Below are 16,782 nucleotides of genomic sequence, written 5' to 3' on the forward strand. Positions count from 1 at the left end.
ATTTGGGCATGAAACAGATTTGAGATATGAAGAAAGCACGTATCAGCCTGGGCTGTATCACAAAAGGTGCTCCCATGAGAAACAGGAACATATTAATTGTATTGCACAAGGCTGTGAGAAGATCTCGTCTTGACACACAGTGCGCAGTTCTCATCATGTTCAGGGAAGGTGAGTTTATAGTACAACAGAAGGGTTATAAGGATGGCTGGGGAGTGGAGAACCTTGGGGAGGAAACTGGAAAAGCTGTACTTGTTTGGTTTAGTCAAATAAAGACCAAAAATGGTATGATTTCTCTTTCTAAGTAAGTCTGGGGTTAATATAGATTGAAAATGGTCTTCTCCCTCCCTGCTGGATTGTGTTGATACAGAAAAGTGACTTTACAGGCTTTCATTCCTAACAATTACCTCCTGTTTCAATGTTGAATTGAAATTTTCAAGGTGTCAACTCTACCTTTAAGTGAGAAATGGGGGGGAGAGGCTGGAGAGGAGAAGAGGTGTCAGGAATGTTAGCTAAAAGCCTGCTCAGCAGTTGACGTTCATTTTAGATAGGTTAGCCAGTATTATTTGCAAATATTTGAAGTTGCACCGATGACTTAAAGATGCTTGGTGGTAGGCTGGGGGAGCCGGGTTGACCTTGTGTTAGCAGCCCTATAATTAGCATTCTGATAACAATCAGATGTGATCTGCAGCGATGACTTCATGTTCGAAGTATTACAAAGCCTTAGTGCAAGTAATCTGTCCATCTTGCTTTTTATGAAGGGTAGGGTTTCCTTAATGTTTCTGTGCCATTGGGGCATGAATGTTTCTATATGAGAACATTATTAGCCATTATTTCAACACTGCTCTAGAGGTATGAAACATATCATTTACTAGTTATTAATTCGTGTGGGCGTTGGTCCTGACTGGATGTGTCATCTACCTCTGGAAGCCTGGATAAAATGCTGAATTATAGTATATTAGAATACCCTGTAATCAAGTGTATGAACTGTGCCAAACTGTGGTGTAGTGAACAAGAAATAACATTTTTTTTTTATTTTTTTTTTTTTTTACCAGAAGAGAAAGCAATGTATTTGAAGAGCAATTGCTGGGACTGGCAAATTATCTGAAAGATAAAATCCCAAATCAATCAGATGTATTTCAGCTGAAAAAGGTGCTCAGGTAGTTGTTGTTAAAAAAAAAAAATCAACACAACAGCAAAGAATTGTCAAAGAATTTATAAGACTTTTTAAAGTTAGAAAGGATTTTTGGGTCATAGCCTTACCTTGTGCTTCATCCAGTCCATAGAATTTAATTCTTGCTTATGCCTAATCTAAGATACATGGGAACTGAAGAAGAACTACTTTTCAATTATAAGTTCTCCTGTCAGGCGTTTTTTTCAAATGTCTTCTTGCTTTTAATCAGTTTTTGCTAGAGATCCATTTGTAGACATGAACAAGGAGAGAGAAATACTCTGCCTTCTGTGAAACTTGAGGCTGCCGTGGCTCAATACAGTAAAAACGGATGCGCAGGGTGGATTAGTTACCGCTACTCACTCATTAAATTTACTGAATTGTTGAGTGTTGGTGGTGGTATGTACCCTTGTTGTCATATTTTAAACAATAGTCTATAGCCTCAGAAGAGCTTGCTATGGAAATGATCTACAGTGCTCAAGATTTTCTTGAGGCTTTCCTGAAGCCAAAGACTTACTACCAGATGTGGCCTCCAGAAAAGCGCTGGACATTTGAGCTTCAGCACTGTGTAGAAGTATGGTGGAGTTAGTCTTGAAAGTAGCTCTTCTGGGAATGAAGGAGTAGATCCTCCCCTTCTCATCATCACAGGCATGTACTTGGCTCATTTCAGTTTCTGGTTGAACATGGAAGAGCTGATGCAGAGCTACAAAAAGATCTTTCACAAATTTTTCACAGTATTAATGGCTAACATTGTTGGAACTGACATACCTTTGAGTTTCCCTGGTGAGAAGAAGTTGATTTGGACTTCCATATGAGAACTGTGGCTGTCAGGGAAAGAGCAAAAACTTCATCTGGCATGTTAGACATCCAGAAATCCCTGATTCCTGGCTGCTGGGCTTGTGCCCCTGCACATCTCACACTTCAGCCGTCTTGCGTGTATACAGGCCATCTGCACAGCACATGGGGGATGGGTCTGATGCAACCAGATGTGTTCGAGTGGCTGTGTAAGTGCAGCGGGGTGCTCGAATCCATCTTTGTCTGCAATTCCCCAGACAAAAAAAAGAGGGAGTCCTAGATAATCCTTTTACCACTTCACAAACTGTAGGAAATGGTTAAAACTCAGCTCCTTTGCGTTCCCTGGAAAAGAACTAAGAGCCTTTTCTTACTTAAGTAGTGTTCTCTTCTAGAAAACACTTTCTTTTTGTTTGTCTAACCCTGACTGAATATGTCAAAGGTTAGCATCCCCTTTTGAAAAATTTTGAAAGACCTTCTGTAGGACATCTGGAAAAGAAGACCTACAGCTGTCAGGTCCCAAGTGTGAAGCTGAGAATAATATCATTAGATCAGATGGCTTGCAAATGTAATGATGCTGACTATTTTAGATAGCAGCTTTTTATTCTGAAATGAAGACGGTGGTGTTTTCTGAGGAAACATCTCATAAATGATAGTGGTCATCTCTTTTCAAATCGAAGCTTATTCTTCATAGGAAAACCGACTTGCTTAAAGCTAGTCATTCTGACGTATTAAAAGTACTGAAACCCTAAGGCTAAATAACATTTGCAAGTGCTGTTGTCCTACAATATTCAAGCTCTGGCTGGATGCAGGAGTATTCTGAATGAGTAATGTAGCAGCAGTGTAAAACTGGGAAATGAGGGAATTGAAGGCCGTGTTATGTAGCAGAATTATTAGGTAGTCTGAAACACAGTTGTGCAAGTTATTATTTAGGCAATAGATCACTCTGTACCAGATACAGATTTTTCTTTCTCTAGGAACAGCTAATTAAAGACAGGCTAGGAGTTTCTGATCCATTTCTGTGGAGTTGTACTCCACAAAAGAGAGGTTTTGTGAGGACGTTTTATACACAGGGTCATTTATCTTATGTATTGTCTGGGTGCTTTTTTGTTACTTATTTTTCTTAAATTTTGTCATTTAGGAGAGCTATGGAAGCGTTTCTAGTGCTTGAATGTAACACAACATTTTTTAGTCTTGATAGATTTTAGAGATGACTTTTTAGATGGATGTAGATTGTTCTATGAAAGCAGCAATTGAAAGATCTAAAAAAAGTATTCTTACTTGTTAAAGTCAATGAGATACAAATTACTATAACCTTTTCTTGGTGCCGTTTTAGAAATCTTAGGGATAAAATCAGATACACCCCCCCAAGAATCTTGTTGCGTATTTAAAAGTCTGACACAGCAGCAGCAAATGCTGAGTTAGGATCCAGGAGCACGTACAGTACGAGAGATGGTCCTTCTCTTCACATGATGGTCCTGTCGCTTCCGTGACTGTAAGCTGATGGGACAGAAGACCAAACCACTGAAGAAAAAATAAAAGGAGCCTGGGAAGACCAAGCTTGTTTTGTTCTCACCCCCCGAAACTTACATGCAGAGCCGGTCCCATGATCGTACAGCTAATTTGAAGAGGAGGGGTGGGACGGCTGCTCTGCAGCCTGAGGTTGCATTGGATTTTGTGTAATGTGAAACTGTGCCCTGAGTTTCACTTGCTTACGTGTTACGGTTTAGCTGTTTTGAGAGAGAAAGATGATAAGTAGCTGTGGTGTTGAGGGAAATGTAAGTAAAGAAAGTCCAGTAGAACAAGATGGGTGATATGAGATGTATCCAAGCTGGAGAGGTGGCTTTAGCATCTACAGCACCAGGTTCCAGATGGCTACTGGTTGTTGGGCTTTGCTGTCCATCTTCTCTCACCTCTGTGAAGTGGGGCCCTGCTTTTTCAAGTGCTTGGAAGTTTACTGGTTCATTAGTGCTGGGTGAGAGGTAGGTATTGTTTTCATCATAGCTTTAGGACTCCTTTTTTAGCAACAGTTAGTGACAGCAGTCCTAACTTAAGCTTGGGGGACTGCCAGTTGGCAGAGGGATGCTGGTAGCTCTCAAGCAGGGAAGGCTCGAGTGGGAGCTGTGAGGGAGACGTGGGCTGTGGAGTTCAGACTGCAGGGTAGCGACAAACATGTATCCTGTCCAATAACACAATGTGCAGGAAAAGATTTACATAAAGGTGGAAAAGCTAATTTCACGAATGAACCTTCTTATTCTTTTCAATTCTGAATTCTTTTGTGCAACCCAAGGCCTCCGAAAATAGTTAAATCTTGATGTTACAGGCGCAGCAGCCTATCTTATGCTATTGCGTTTCTACTATAGCTTTTAGGGACCAGGCATGGATTCAGCTGTAGATCTTTTCAAGTAAGGGCCCCGATGCAGCTATTAATATTACCAAAACTCAGTGTTATAGCCAGTTAAAATGAATGTTCTTCATTTTCTAACTTGACTGTGATCCGTGTGCTTAGACAGAGTAGCCCTTTGCAATTGTTTACAGCAATGACAAATTACAGAGGGAGCAAAAGGAACATTTTGGCAGGGGATTCGGTCTTGGATGTGATAAGCAAAACTTAAATACAAATTATACTTCTTTACCTGGCAGTGGCGCAGAGGAAGGGTACTCATGAGAGCTGTACTTGTTACTGATGCTGAATGGGATCTTTGGCTGGGCATCTCTGTTTCCTACCCTGGCAGAGATGCTACCCAGTAAGTTTATCACTTAACAGCGTGTGGGATGAGTGGGAGAAACAGAGGATGTTCCCGTCATCAGGAAGTCATCACGAGCTATTGTGCTAACTTTGCGTGACATTATCAAAGAGAGAGGGGAAGAGGGGAGGAAAAAAAAAAAAGCGCCATTCATTGAGCACATTTGTTTTCAAGCAGTACAGAAAGAGGAGCTGTCTTCAGTTTTAAGTGCATTGATTGAAAAGTATTTTCACACCAGCACATCGTGACTCATGTTCCGTGCAGTCATGTTCCCGCCTGTCACTTTCAGATGTGGTTTTTGTGCAGCTGCAGGAAGGAGTTCATTTAACCCCAGCCCGGCACCTGACAACATGGAGGGAAAGGCTGCTTGTGCTCAGAGCACTGTCCTAGCAAGTGAACTTTCTGGAATAAGGATTGCACCTTAATTGCTGTGTTTTATTGAGTGTCAGCCATAGGGGATGGGAGCTGACAGCAAATTGTTAGGGAAGAGGGACCCTGGACAAATGGATGTCTAGGTGAGCTCTTGAAGGCTGTTGCTGAGTGGGGGGCGAACAAAACATCTTCTTGCCTTATTGGCATTTTAAGGAGGGAGTGGAAAAGCTGGGAATGACAGAGCATCCTCCTATGAGATATGTTTGTTTTGTTACAAATGTTGTCAGCAGTGCCTCTCTAGAAATTTGGTTCCAAGTTTAATGAACTTCTGACTGCATTTGCATGTTCTGCAACCAGGGAAAATGTGTCTAGCTCCAATTTTCAGTCTCAGTCATTGAACTAACAAGATGTGACCTCTGTTTCCAAGAGCTCAGGACACTTACATGCTCGTGACAGAGGTGCTATAAAACTACACCAGGTAAGAGGTATATGTAGGGCACTGGTTTGTTTTCAGCATGGTCTCTTGAAAAGAGTTGGGCAGTGTCCAGTGCTGACCTCAGTCTTTTTGTGGGCTTGAACTCATGTCTTTATTCTGCTTGGCAGTGTGGGCCACAAAGAATTCTAAAATGAATGCAAGAATTTGTGGTGTGCAAGATGTCTGAAAGTACCCTCAATTGTTTTTGTGTTTCATCAGTGTGGTGTTACAAATGGGCCTGTGTAACGCAGAGGAGAATCTGCGAGCCCTTACTAGTTGACAATGTGAATGGTGTAGCAGGAGCGGCCGTGTTGGAGCCCTTTTGAGTGGGGGAATATCCATCTTGCGCTGTTGTTGGAAGTAATTACGAATCTGTTTTCATTTGAGGAAAGAAAAGCCCAGTAGATGTCATTTCATGTTTAAAATGTGAAGCTGAGGCATAAATTAGTGTCCTGCTGCTACTGATCCACGGAGGAGTCATGAGCTTTGAAATAGAAACAGACCCAAATTCTGAATGTCACTGGCTGTACAAAAAAAGTACGTCATGCTGGAAGGTGAGTTTTAGGCTTGTCTGTTTTATGATGCTATACTAAAAGAAAAACTGAAAAAACTCTTCCATCCTTTTTGATGTAGGAAGGGAAAAAAATCCTGTCTTATACTCCGGGCATGTCCAGCCTCAGGTTTGCTGTTTTAATAGGAGAATTATTTTTGGAAAGAAATAAAACGTGCATAGGGAGCTCTCACCCCTTCACTGAGAACATGTCTTTTTTCCTTAAGACCAGGTTGGGCAGAACCTCTTGCTTTGACAAGAATTAAGACCGGGACCTCACATGCTGGGCTCTGCCCTCTGCTTTTGTTCTTTTGCTTCTTAAGAGGCATCAGGTCCAGTCTTTTGACTCTCTAAATTCTTCTGTACCTGTAAGTTGGGGATGATGCTAACTTACTCAGTGGTGTTTTTGAAGGAGAAGTTTGTGATGATGAAGCCATCGATGAGCTGGTGACAGCACAGCTCCACATCTGTCATGACTTATGGGTAGAGGTTGGTGATGGGGGAGTTGCCCACAACAGTGGTGGCCTGGCGTAGTCGGAAGCTTGAAGCAAGCAGAGCAGAAACAATGGCTCAAATAAACACTTCCAGATGGTTGTAGGGCAGTGGAAGAGCTGCTGGCTCTGAAGCATCGTGCTGTGCTTCCCAGGTTGCTTCTCAGCCAGGGATGGGCAAGAAGGCTGAGACCTGAGTGTTCTTCGGAAGAGACTGTGGCGGGGCCTTGTGTATGGGAGGTGGGAGTTGATGGGAGCTGCTCAGAGAAGGCAAATTCACTCATCTGACCCTTGAGGGTGTCTTGGAAAACATGGACTGCCTTGGCTGTAGGCAAGGGAGCAGACTCTTTGCCTAAGCTCCCCTTCTCCAGATGCTTTTTATTGCTACTGTATGGAATTAAATAGATGGGAATTAAGTGGATTCTTATGCACATTCCCTGTTCATTGCAGATTCCCAAAGGACAGTTTTAGTCTCTGTGGTGGGTAAATAGGCCTGACCCTCTGAGTCCTGCAACTGAAGTCCCCGTCTGAGCGCCAGAGGAACAGGACTGCATGCCAGGAGAGGTGAAAGCACAAGGTCTGGCACTGGAGGAGCTTGCTTGGAGGGGGAGGAGGCAGGAAGGATGTAAGTGTGTATTTAGGCCCGCTTCAAGGAAAGCTGCAAAGAGGCATTGGCATTTATATACAGGAGTTAACATGTAGGTTGGTGGGTTTTTTTTTGGTTTTTTTTTTTCCCCTAGTTAAAAAGACCAGGTTTGGTCTGAGTAAAAATTGGCCTTTCCTCACAGTTACTCAACTTCAGTCTTCCTTGTCCTGCTGCTGGCTGTGCAGCTGCCATGGCCTCCCACAGCAGGCAAACAAACGCTAGGTGTAGGGAAACCATAGGAAACGCTCACTTCCACCCTTTCTCTTTTTTGTGAGGCAGCTTTTTTTATAGCTATTGTGAATGCATCCAAAAGTAGAAAAGAGCTTGGAAGGCCCCTTTGCATTTCTTCTTCCTTTTGCAGGTCAGCTTCAGCTTCTTCCCGTGTTCCCCTCCAGTAAGAAGGTTGTTACTGGTATTTACACAAAGAGCCTGAAAGTCAAGCGATAAAATTATTGAAATGGAGAGAAAAGGGGGTCTTTGTGGGGTTTTTTTGTTTGTTTTGTTTCAGAGCATGGTAGATATGAGCTTTGCCTCTTGTACAGTGCTGTGAGGCCACATGGAGAACCTGTCTGTGGAGGAGAACTTCAACACCAGGGGAGGTTTCTGCCTGGGTCCCTGCGCTGCTCAGTTTAATGAGGCATGCTGGCTTTTGGCAGGTTTCCGACTGGCTGCCACTCCACGCCACTTTCTCTCATTAGGTAGGATGTTTTTAGGCGCTGGATTGAATTTACTTCCATTCTGTGCAGACCTGGTGTGGTCTGGCTTTTACACACTCCAATTTACAGAGCTAGCGCCATGCTACTAAATTATTAAGCTGGGTTTTTAATAGAAACCCCTGTGTAGGCTTAAATTGTTTCCACTCTATTTGGAGTTTCCTGCTCTGCTGGTTTTTATTTTGTCCCATGCATGGAAGCGTGGAGGGAGGAATTCACAGGAAAGCACAGAGGATGAAGAGTTCAGCCTGAGAACACTAGAAAGTACAGACAAAATAAAAGGTTAATTGGCACTGTATCCAGCTCTGATGGAGGTGATAGGTAAAAAAAGCTTCCTAATCCCCCTAACAGTTCAGTGGGAACTTGTGTGTTTGTGTTCAAAGCTGTTTGTAACTTAGGTTTCTCAATCAAATGTTTTCTTGCCTGACTGTATATCTTGACTCCTTCCCAAGGGCTTGAAAGGGACGTCTGTCAGCAAACACAGCTCCCCTAGTTTTTCCCCCAGTGTCAAACACTGCTGCTGCCAGCGGGATGGCAGTGCTCGGTCAGGTGAGACTTCCATCTTTGGTGGGGCATCCCCCTTCCAGCTTTGCATTGCTTCCACCCCATCCTCCCCTTGCTGCAGCTCTCCCCTACAGCCCCGCACCACTGCGTGCTGGGTCAGGATTACACTTGCCCATTAAGTACTATGTAAGTCAGATCTGGTCAGCACAGCATGTTTTTTAGCAGTGCACCAGTAAATTTAGCTTGTTCCTGATGGCAGGTACGATTGCTGTCCTCCAACAAATGGGTTGACTCTGTCACACAGTTAAAGTTAGAGATATTGTTTCAACCAGTACTGATTCCCTGAGGCTGCTTCGTCCTGAATGGTAACCTCTTTCCTCTGGGGGTAACTAGATGAGAGAGGTTCGGAAAAACAGTCAGTTGTAAGAGGAGGCAGTGGGCTAAAACTGGTCAGTGTGTGTCTGCTCCTGCCCTTCTCTCGGCAGCCACTGTGGGCAAGTGCTGATTCTCAGGTGAGGGGACCGCTTTCTACTGTGACAGAGCATCCAACCACTCAGACATACCAATTTGAAGAGCCATCACAGTGGAGCAGCTGGGGTTGTCAAGCACAGCTACAGCGAGCTGAAGCAACTGAGCTTCAGGTGTGTGTTTGAGGGCTTGGAGCAGATCTGTTACCAAGCTCTCTGAATATATGGAATGTCTTACAACATGTAAGACAGTTTAAACCATCTGACTTGGCTCATGTGCATACGGTACTAGCAGCTATCGGCTGAATCCTGCCTGGAGTTTACAGGTCTGGCTGAAGAGAAAGTTGGGCTGTGAATTATAAAGGCTACCTTCGTCACTCAATGGCAGGAATAGCACTGCAGTTCCTGTCATTGTCATCACACTGGAGCCGTGTTTGGGTACTTACTGTGTTTAATTGCATGGCTGATTTACTTAATGTTTCTCCTGGGGTCACTCATAACACATTTATTTTTAGGATTCGGGGAAATTAGGGACGCTAGCAGTCTGTTGTGCTTCTCTCCCAAGGCAGAAGTTTTCCAGACGATGATGGTAATAGCAGCAGTGGCTTAGTCGCAGAGTAATTTGTCTAAGGCAATGAAATTAGCACTGGAAACTGTGGTAGAGCTTGCAAATGAATGATCTCCACTGAAAATATACCACAGGTGTCGGTGGAGGCCACGAGTTCCCTGGGTTTGGATAACTTGGAGGATATGTGTATAGTTTATTGGGAAATCCCTGGCAGTGCCTGTTGGCTTTCAGTCCTGTAAATAAAGAATTTTCTGACAAAATACTCAGCATTTGGGTGTAGAACTGTTGTGGTCATATGTCTTCCCTGGTATACAGCTGTGAATCATTCCGTTTCATGACGGACTTGTTGCGCCCCAACAGAGGAGCTCCTTTGTACCTGGCTGGTGGCTCCAGTGGGACATCTAACATGCTTCTCAGTTGCTTTTAGGAAAGAAAACGTGCTGAAAGGCCTGTGGTAACGGTCAGACTAATGTGCCTCGCTCTGTTGTTTTTAAACAGATGGACCTCTCTGTGGAAACTCTTTATAGCTTCATGCAGGAGCGCCAGAAGAAGTATGCCAAGTATGCGGAGCAGATCCAGAAGGTCAACGAGATGTCTGCCATCCTCCGCCGTATACAGATGGGCATCGACCAGACGATCCCGCTGATGGAGCGGCTGAACAGCATGCTGCCGGAGAGCGAGAGGCTGGAGCCCTTCAGCATGAAACCCGACCGGGAGCTAAAGTCTTAGCTGATCCGGCAGGCTCCCCCTCCTCACCTTCCACGCTCCAGCGTTCAGCACAGACACGCTTCCAGCGGGCTGGGCTGGCAGATGTTTGAAGCGGACGGCAGTGCTGCCTGACTCTCTGCCAGGGCACCAGAGGAAGAGCAGCGTCAGCTGCCAGAACTGTGCAGCCAGGAATCCAGGAGCTCCCTGGTCCCGTCGTCTGGAGAAGATGATTTACCGTTCTTTCATCTCCCTCCTCTTGCCCTCCTGTCTCTTCTACCACTACCGCCTGTGCAGAGACATTTGTTTCATTGCTGTGACTAGATTGGCGTTTACAGAGGAGGAGTTTTCTTTTGTATGTGGTTTCTTTTTTTTTTTTACTAGAAAAATTCAAAGGGATACAGGGTGTGACAAACCCTCTAACATGGTTTTTGTGCCACTGGGGTGTAGATGATTAGATGGCTGGTAGGTATTTTCGGAGATCCCCTGGCCCTAGAAATATGTGTGTTTTATAGGTGAAAGTGCGGGAGCCAGGAACTGGCTTATTAAAATCTGCCTATTATCGTAATTAACATGGTTTGCATGGCAGGGTTTTGGTGTTTCCTCCTCGAGGCCCCTGTTTTTATGTCCTCACTAATTTATGAGGCTGTAAAGGAATAACTGTTCCAGATATGTATGTACAGTCATGTTAAGCAAGCCTTAGCATTCCTCTCCCCCTTGCCCTGGCAATGTCCTCGTGCCCCAGCTGGTGGCATTTCGTGTCCCTCACTTTGCTCAGTGATTCTGACAGGCACTGGCACCGACCTGCTCGCTTTGCATCCCAAAGTTGAACATGAGGTGTCTCTTTTTTTATTTTTATGAGGACACTGCAGTTATCTTGGTGCTGTCTTTTTTGTACTAGAGGGACACAGTTGTTTCTTTTCTTTCAAGTGTATGGAGTTGGAGGGGGGAGATACGAGAAGTCCTTTTAGGTCTTCTCCTTGGCTTAGCTGCCGTCATGCCAAGAGCTTGCCTGAGTCTGGTGTTTTAGGACTGAAACCACAAGGCCCTTTGGGATCATGCTCAGCGAACTGCTCCAAAAGCAAGAGGATGCTTTTGCCTTCTCCCAGGCCGAGGGCTCTGCTGGAAGGCAAGCAGCATGTCCACGCTGCCCGGGCATTGGGCTGGCCCACAGGAGGCGGATTGGTTGCCAAGTCTGCCACTGGTCTGCTGGCTGCAGGCGATTCGCATCTCTCCGAGCTTTGGCTTCTCCCCATATAAAACAGGGGGATATTCTGTACGCTGGTGTAAAAATATTTACAGATCTAGAAATAAGGTTGAACAGCCTGCGTCACCATTGCATAGCAGCTCTTGTCTGCAGCAGAAAGGGTGTGAAACCAGAAGCGAGGAGTTTGCCAGGTCAAGAGTAGGTTTGTGTGTGTTTATGTTGGTCCCAGGATGCTGTTACTGGTGAGGGGGCTGAAGTGTGCCCATGAACCCCAAGGGTTTTTGTACATCAGGCATGCAATTCCAGTGGTGAGTGAGGACAGCTGTCTTTGAGAGAGTCAGTGTGACAACCCATCTGCTAGTAGAGCAAAGGGCTAGGTGACTTGCCAAAGGCGACTTGCTTCAATACCTCTTAGTACTTAAGAGTACTTAATCAGCAAAAGATGGTCTCTAAGCATGTGGGAGTAAGAGCACGGTAGATTTTTGACAGTATTAATTGCCGCCTGGTGGCAGGAAGCAACAGGCCATTCTCTTGTTGGGTTCCCAAAGGCCATGTAGCCTGGAGTGAACTTTGTGACACGGACTGCAGCCGACTTAGATGCGGATCTGAACCGTAGCATTGACTGGACCCCAGGGCCTGCTGAACACTGTCTGAAAGCAGAGTCCCATAGAAATGAAGCCCCTTGGAATGATGCCCTGGGAAGAGCAACTGACTGACTGAGAGACAGTGAGGAACTCAGCAGGTTTCCTAGTAAAGGCGAGGTGGGCCTGGTTGTCTACTGCTTGCATCCCAGGGTTGTTACGTAGTTGTATATACATAGACGTATGCTGTATGTTGCACGGGATATAACATCAGGCTTCCCTCCTTGCTCACGTGTCCTGCAGTATTTTACACTTGGTTTGTTAAAAGCTTACATGAGATGTAAAAACCCATGAAAACCTGCTTGTTGTGGCCATGCCCGTGAGGGTCCTCATTGTTCATCACTGAATATGTGTCTGCCTCCCGTCATCAGACACACCAGAATATTCAGCAGCTTTAAATAGCGGCTGCAGGCGTTTTTGTCCTCCTCATCCAGATGATGCTGTCTGGAAGTTTAGAATGTGTGACATTCAGGCGTCTGCCAGACGGGATCATGGATATCCCACACCCTGACGTCCTGGAAGCCTATACTGGTGGGAAGATCCTGATACTGGATCTTGAGGCAGGGGCTAGGCTGCAGATGCTCGCTTCTGTAAAGCTTCTAGACATTTGGCCTCATGCTATTAAGTATCAGATCAAAGCATTGCTCCTTGCGGTGCTAATGAGGGCAAGCGAATAGTATTCCTATCCGAAAGCTGCAGAAGCGAGAGCTGCAAATCAGTTCCTTCCTTATTTGCCGTAAAACACCTAGATATTGGGCTGATAATGGGAGAAAATTCTTGTTCCAATGAGCACTGGCCTTAAAGCTTGTGGGTGTGCTGCTGGGCCTCTCAGCTAGAGCTTTCTGGGAAGCAAGGATAAGTTGTGAAAAATGTTAATAGCTTAACTAGAAAGAAGTCAGAGTTGAAACGTGAAGGCTGACCTCTTCCAAAGCACACAGGTCATCACCTCCATTCCACAGGTGATAGTCTTGTGTATGGGTACTGTAAGATAGCAGGCACCCTCTAACTGTTCTCAAACGATGGTTTACAGTTTTATTTAAAACTTTGTCACTGGCTTCATTAACTGTAAGTCTTTGGACCTCTCACTGAGGGGAAGACATTTCCTGCCATGTCGTCTTGAGCTGCTGTTTGTTGCTTGGCTGCTCCTCATTCGCTTGGCTTTGCACGTTGCTTTCAGCTTCATCTCGGATGCGGGTGATGCTTAAGGTGAGACTGTTGCTTTACTCCCTTTCCCACTGTTTAGCAGAAGATTTTAGATATAACTGGAATTACCTTTTGCTTATGAACTTCCTTTTCCAAGCCAAATGCTGTTGGAGAAGGCCTCAGGTATCTCTTACGAATGTACTAGCCGTTACTTCTACCACAAAATTAGTGCTACAAGCAGAGAATAATCTGGCATGCTTCACTGAAAACAAACATTTCTGCCCTTTTCTGCTTTCTGAGGTGGTGTGTGGTCTGGGGCGCAAGCTAAGCTTCTTGATAGACAATCTTCTGAAAAGCTGGGGAACAGGGTGAGGGTCTGCGGTTCCCTGCTGGCCTGAGCTGCTCTGCTTCTTCCCCTGACTCTGCTGTGGCAACCTCCCCTTTGTGCTGCTGCTGGTGCTTGTTGCATCCCACACTGGTCAGCGTGCTATGTGCGCAGAAGAGGTTTGCTTTGTTGTTTCCGATGTTTTTGTAATTTAATACATTGACAGGGTGCTAAAGTGCCAACCTATCTGCAGGGCAATTTCTGTGAAGATCCGGTGAAGGGGACAGAAGAGAGTTGTGTTTTTTTAAAAAAAAATGTATGTATTTTAAATTAAATATATTTAAATATATTTAAATATTTAAAGTGTATTTTCCCCTCCTCTCAGCTTTTACACAGAAAGAGTAGAAATATGTGTTTTTCACAGCCCCACTCATTGCATGAGCCAGCCCTTCTCTCTCTCTCTCTCTCTCTCTCTCTCTCGGACCGTCTGCCAGTGGTTTCCTGAGGTACTGTTGTAACATCCCTCCTGCTTCCCAGCTGCCGGAGTGTATTTTGATTACCAGCCTGGTGGCTGAGTGCACCTTTGTTTATGGGTTATTATCCTCTTCGCAGACTTGCTCTGCTTTCAGCTGCCTACACGCTACATGTCCCACAGCCCCAGCATTAAAACGTTTGGTATCGCTCTTTTCCAAGTGTGTTGTTTCTCCGATTGCCTTGCTTATTTTTCATTTACAGGGCACCACTTCTTGCTGTGCTGTCTACGGGCAGTACGCATTCTTTAGCATGGGAAGTCATATCTTAGCTTTACTGTTTTGTACACAGTTGGAGTCAACGCACTTCCATGCCGTGGAAATGGCTGGTTCCAGCTGCCCTGCGAACTGCTTGCCCTGGGAGTGTAAGGAAACGTATGTCCTGGAATGAAAATAAATGTTGTGTTTTTGGGATGCTGTCCCAATTCAGGTTGGCACTGATGTCATTTAAATCAATGATGTGCACAGCGATGCTGGTGACTCGCCAGCAGTGGGGTGGGACTGTAGATCAGCTGGCTGACTACCTTTTCTGTGCTGGTAGCCTTTTGGAGGTAAAGAAGAGGGCCTGGGATTGATGGACTCCGCCTCTCTGCACAAAACGCTTGTGGTGTGACACCCTCTGCCTGTTTTATTAGGGCGGCTGTACCTTGTGTGCACCCAACGGCTTTCCTAAGAATCAGTGTTAAGACTAAATATGAGCAGAAAAGTAAGAGCGTGTGTGCGTGAAATTAAAAATACTTAGCTTCCTCTCAAAAAGACAGCGCGTCCTGACAGGTGCTTTACATCAGTTCTTTGCCAGATTGCAGAAGGAATTAGAGATGGGCATCCTTGGGCAGCGTGGCTTTCAAGGTGGCCTCTGCTGATTCCTCCCACATCACCGAATGGGTCAGTTTGCACTTTCAGCCAAACTTCAGCCTCTTTACAGCTGGTCTGCAGTACTTCTGTGGGGCTTCTATCTTGCTTTCAGCTGCCGTATTTAGGTTTTAACTTCTTCATAAGGTGAGCCTGCATGGGACAGCCTGATCCTCAGCAAGGTGACACGAAAGGAATAGCTCACCCAGTGGTCCCCAAAGCCAAGGCAGGTCTGAGGGGGTGCTGGGTGTGCTCAGCGCACCTACCGCGTCACAGAGCTAAGTCTTCCTAAGGTGGGAGAGAGGAGAGGAGCATTCAAATGGCAATTCTTAATGCCGCCTGCCTAAAATAAAGCCTTTTGTCTTTTTAAAAGCTTTGTATTTTAACAGACCTCATGGGGAAGCTGTGGAGGTAATGAAATATGATGGCTTACTGTAAGACTGTAATGTGACCGCAGAAATAAATTAGGATGGCTGTAGATTTTGTCAAAACCTTGCTGGGCATGTTACCCATGTAGTGTTCAAATGAAGCATTCGATTCTGTTCTCTTAATTCTGATGCAGGCCGAACTGCTGTGAAGCACAGCAATACTGGAGGCTCAATGGACTATCATAGGGGTTGTTAAAGACCAAGCAACCAACTTTCTGCAAGTGGATAGCAAAATTTTATTAAAAAAGCAAGGGTCAGCTGCTTTAAGAGCTGATTGCTACTTGCTGAGGGAGACCCAGCTTTGAGAACACCCTGTGACGGAGCTGTTTCCAGCAGGAAACAGGTTAGTCTAATAAACTCAGGAGATCAGTGGTTTAGAGAATAAGTGAACATACCTGCAGCAGTACGCAGTTCTCCTGGCATTGGGAAAGCAAAGTGGAGATGGACTGTCGCCTACTGCACAGGGGCTGCTTAACAGAGAGAGACGTTAACGTACAGGGGTCTGAGGGGTATTTTTCTTGTTTTTAAAGTGATCTGATGCCCCAGCCTCATCGCTGCCTGTATCACCCTTTGGCTTTGTACAGCAGTGGTGCTTGGTGAGGGCCCCTGTAAACAGCAGCTGAAGTCCACATCTCAAAGTAAGCATCCCCTTCCAGTAGGGCAGTTCCCGAAATGTCTGGTTTACAGCATTTTATATGCCAGGAAAGCAGCCCCCTCCCAGAGAGTTGAGTGTTGCCAGCTACAAATAGCTCCCTTTCCTTTTGTATTTACAGTGGCTCTCATTAATATTCTTGAAGTGGTAGGGTAACTGAAGGCTTTCCTGCAGGAACACTTCAGCTTGCCTCAGAGCAACCATTTGGGCCCAAGGGCCAAGAAGTTCTCCGTAGGCATAGTTCAAAAGCCAGTTGCTGGGCTGTGCCAATACGTTATGAACATTGTTCTTCTACCTGAATTCCCAATTGTGGTTTTCTGTGTATAATATAATAGTGGTGTTGCATTCTAATGCTATAATGTCTAAAAGTACTAGAATAACTCTGCTTTTCTCAGAAACTTTAAGAGCAAATACAGGCTAGCTAGGTGTTCAGTGAGAGGGTACGGCTATCTCATTAAAATATCTAGGTAGGTGAGTTCGATTAAGGCTCACTAATTTCAGATTTTAAAAGGGGCAGTAACAGCCTTATTAGGAGTCCTGTGCACTCCCCAGGAGAAGTGCCAGGCCACTGTTCTGGGCTTTTGAAATCACCACTTCCTCACAGAAATAAATTTAAAACTTGGGCTGTGAGTCAAAGAGTAATAAGCAGCTAGCTGATGAACATATAGTTAGTAAAACCAGCAGCTCACTTAATTACCAAATTTCTACTCTGTGTCTTACTCCCACAGGCCCCCTACCCCCCGAGCCCCCTCAAAAGCCTCCTGGTCCATGCTGGGGGGAGGTCTGCCCTGTTTTCAGTCCACTTC

General features: G+C 45.2%; 1 protein-coding gene across 2 annotated transcripts in view; it reads left to right on the top strand.

Moving 5' to 3' along the window:
- Positions 1 to 16,782, top strand: part of BORCS5 (BLOC-1 related complex subunit 5) — a 78,966-nt gene that overhangs the window by 60,836 nt on the left and 1,348 nt on the right. The window contains exon 4 of one of the 2 annotated variants that reach the window (XR_010073681.1): positions 9,992 to 10,553. Coding sequence is in view for 1 of the 2 variants with exons in the window: in XM_063355516.1 (XP_063211586.1) it covers positions 9,992 to 10,222 (231 nt within the window). In the remaining variant the exon portion in view is untranslated. Of the gene's footprint in view, positions 1 to 9,991; positions 14,474 to 16,782 lie in introns of those variants that run through there. The other variant, XM_063355516.1, reaches the window with a different exon arrangement.

The sequence above is a fragment of the Chroicocephalus ridibundus genome, chromosome 1 (genome assembly GCF_963924245.1).
Source record: "Chroicocephalus ridibundus chromosome 1, bChrRid1.1, whole genome shotgun sequence".
NCBI lineage: Eukaryota > Metazoa > Chordata > Aves > Charadriiformes > Laridae > Chroicocephalus > Chroicocephalus ridibundus.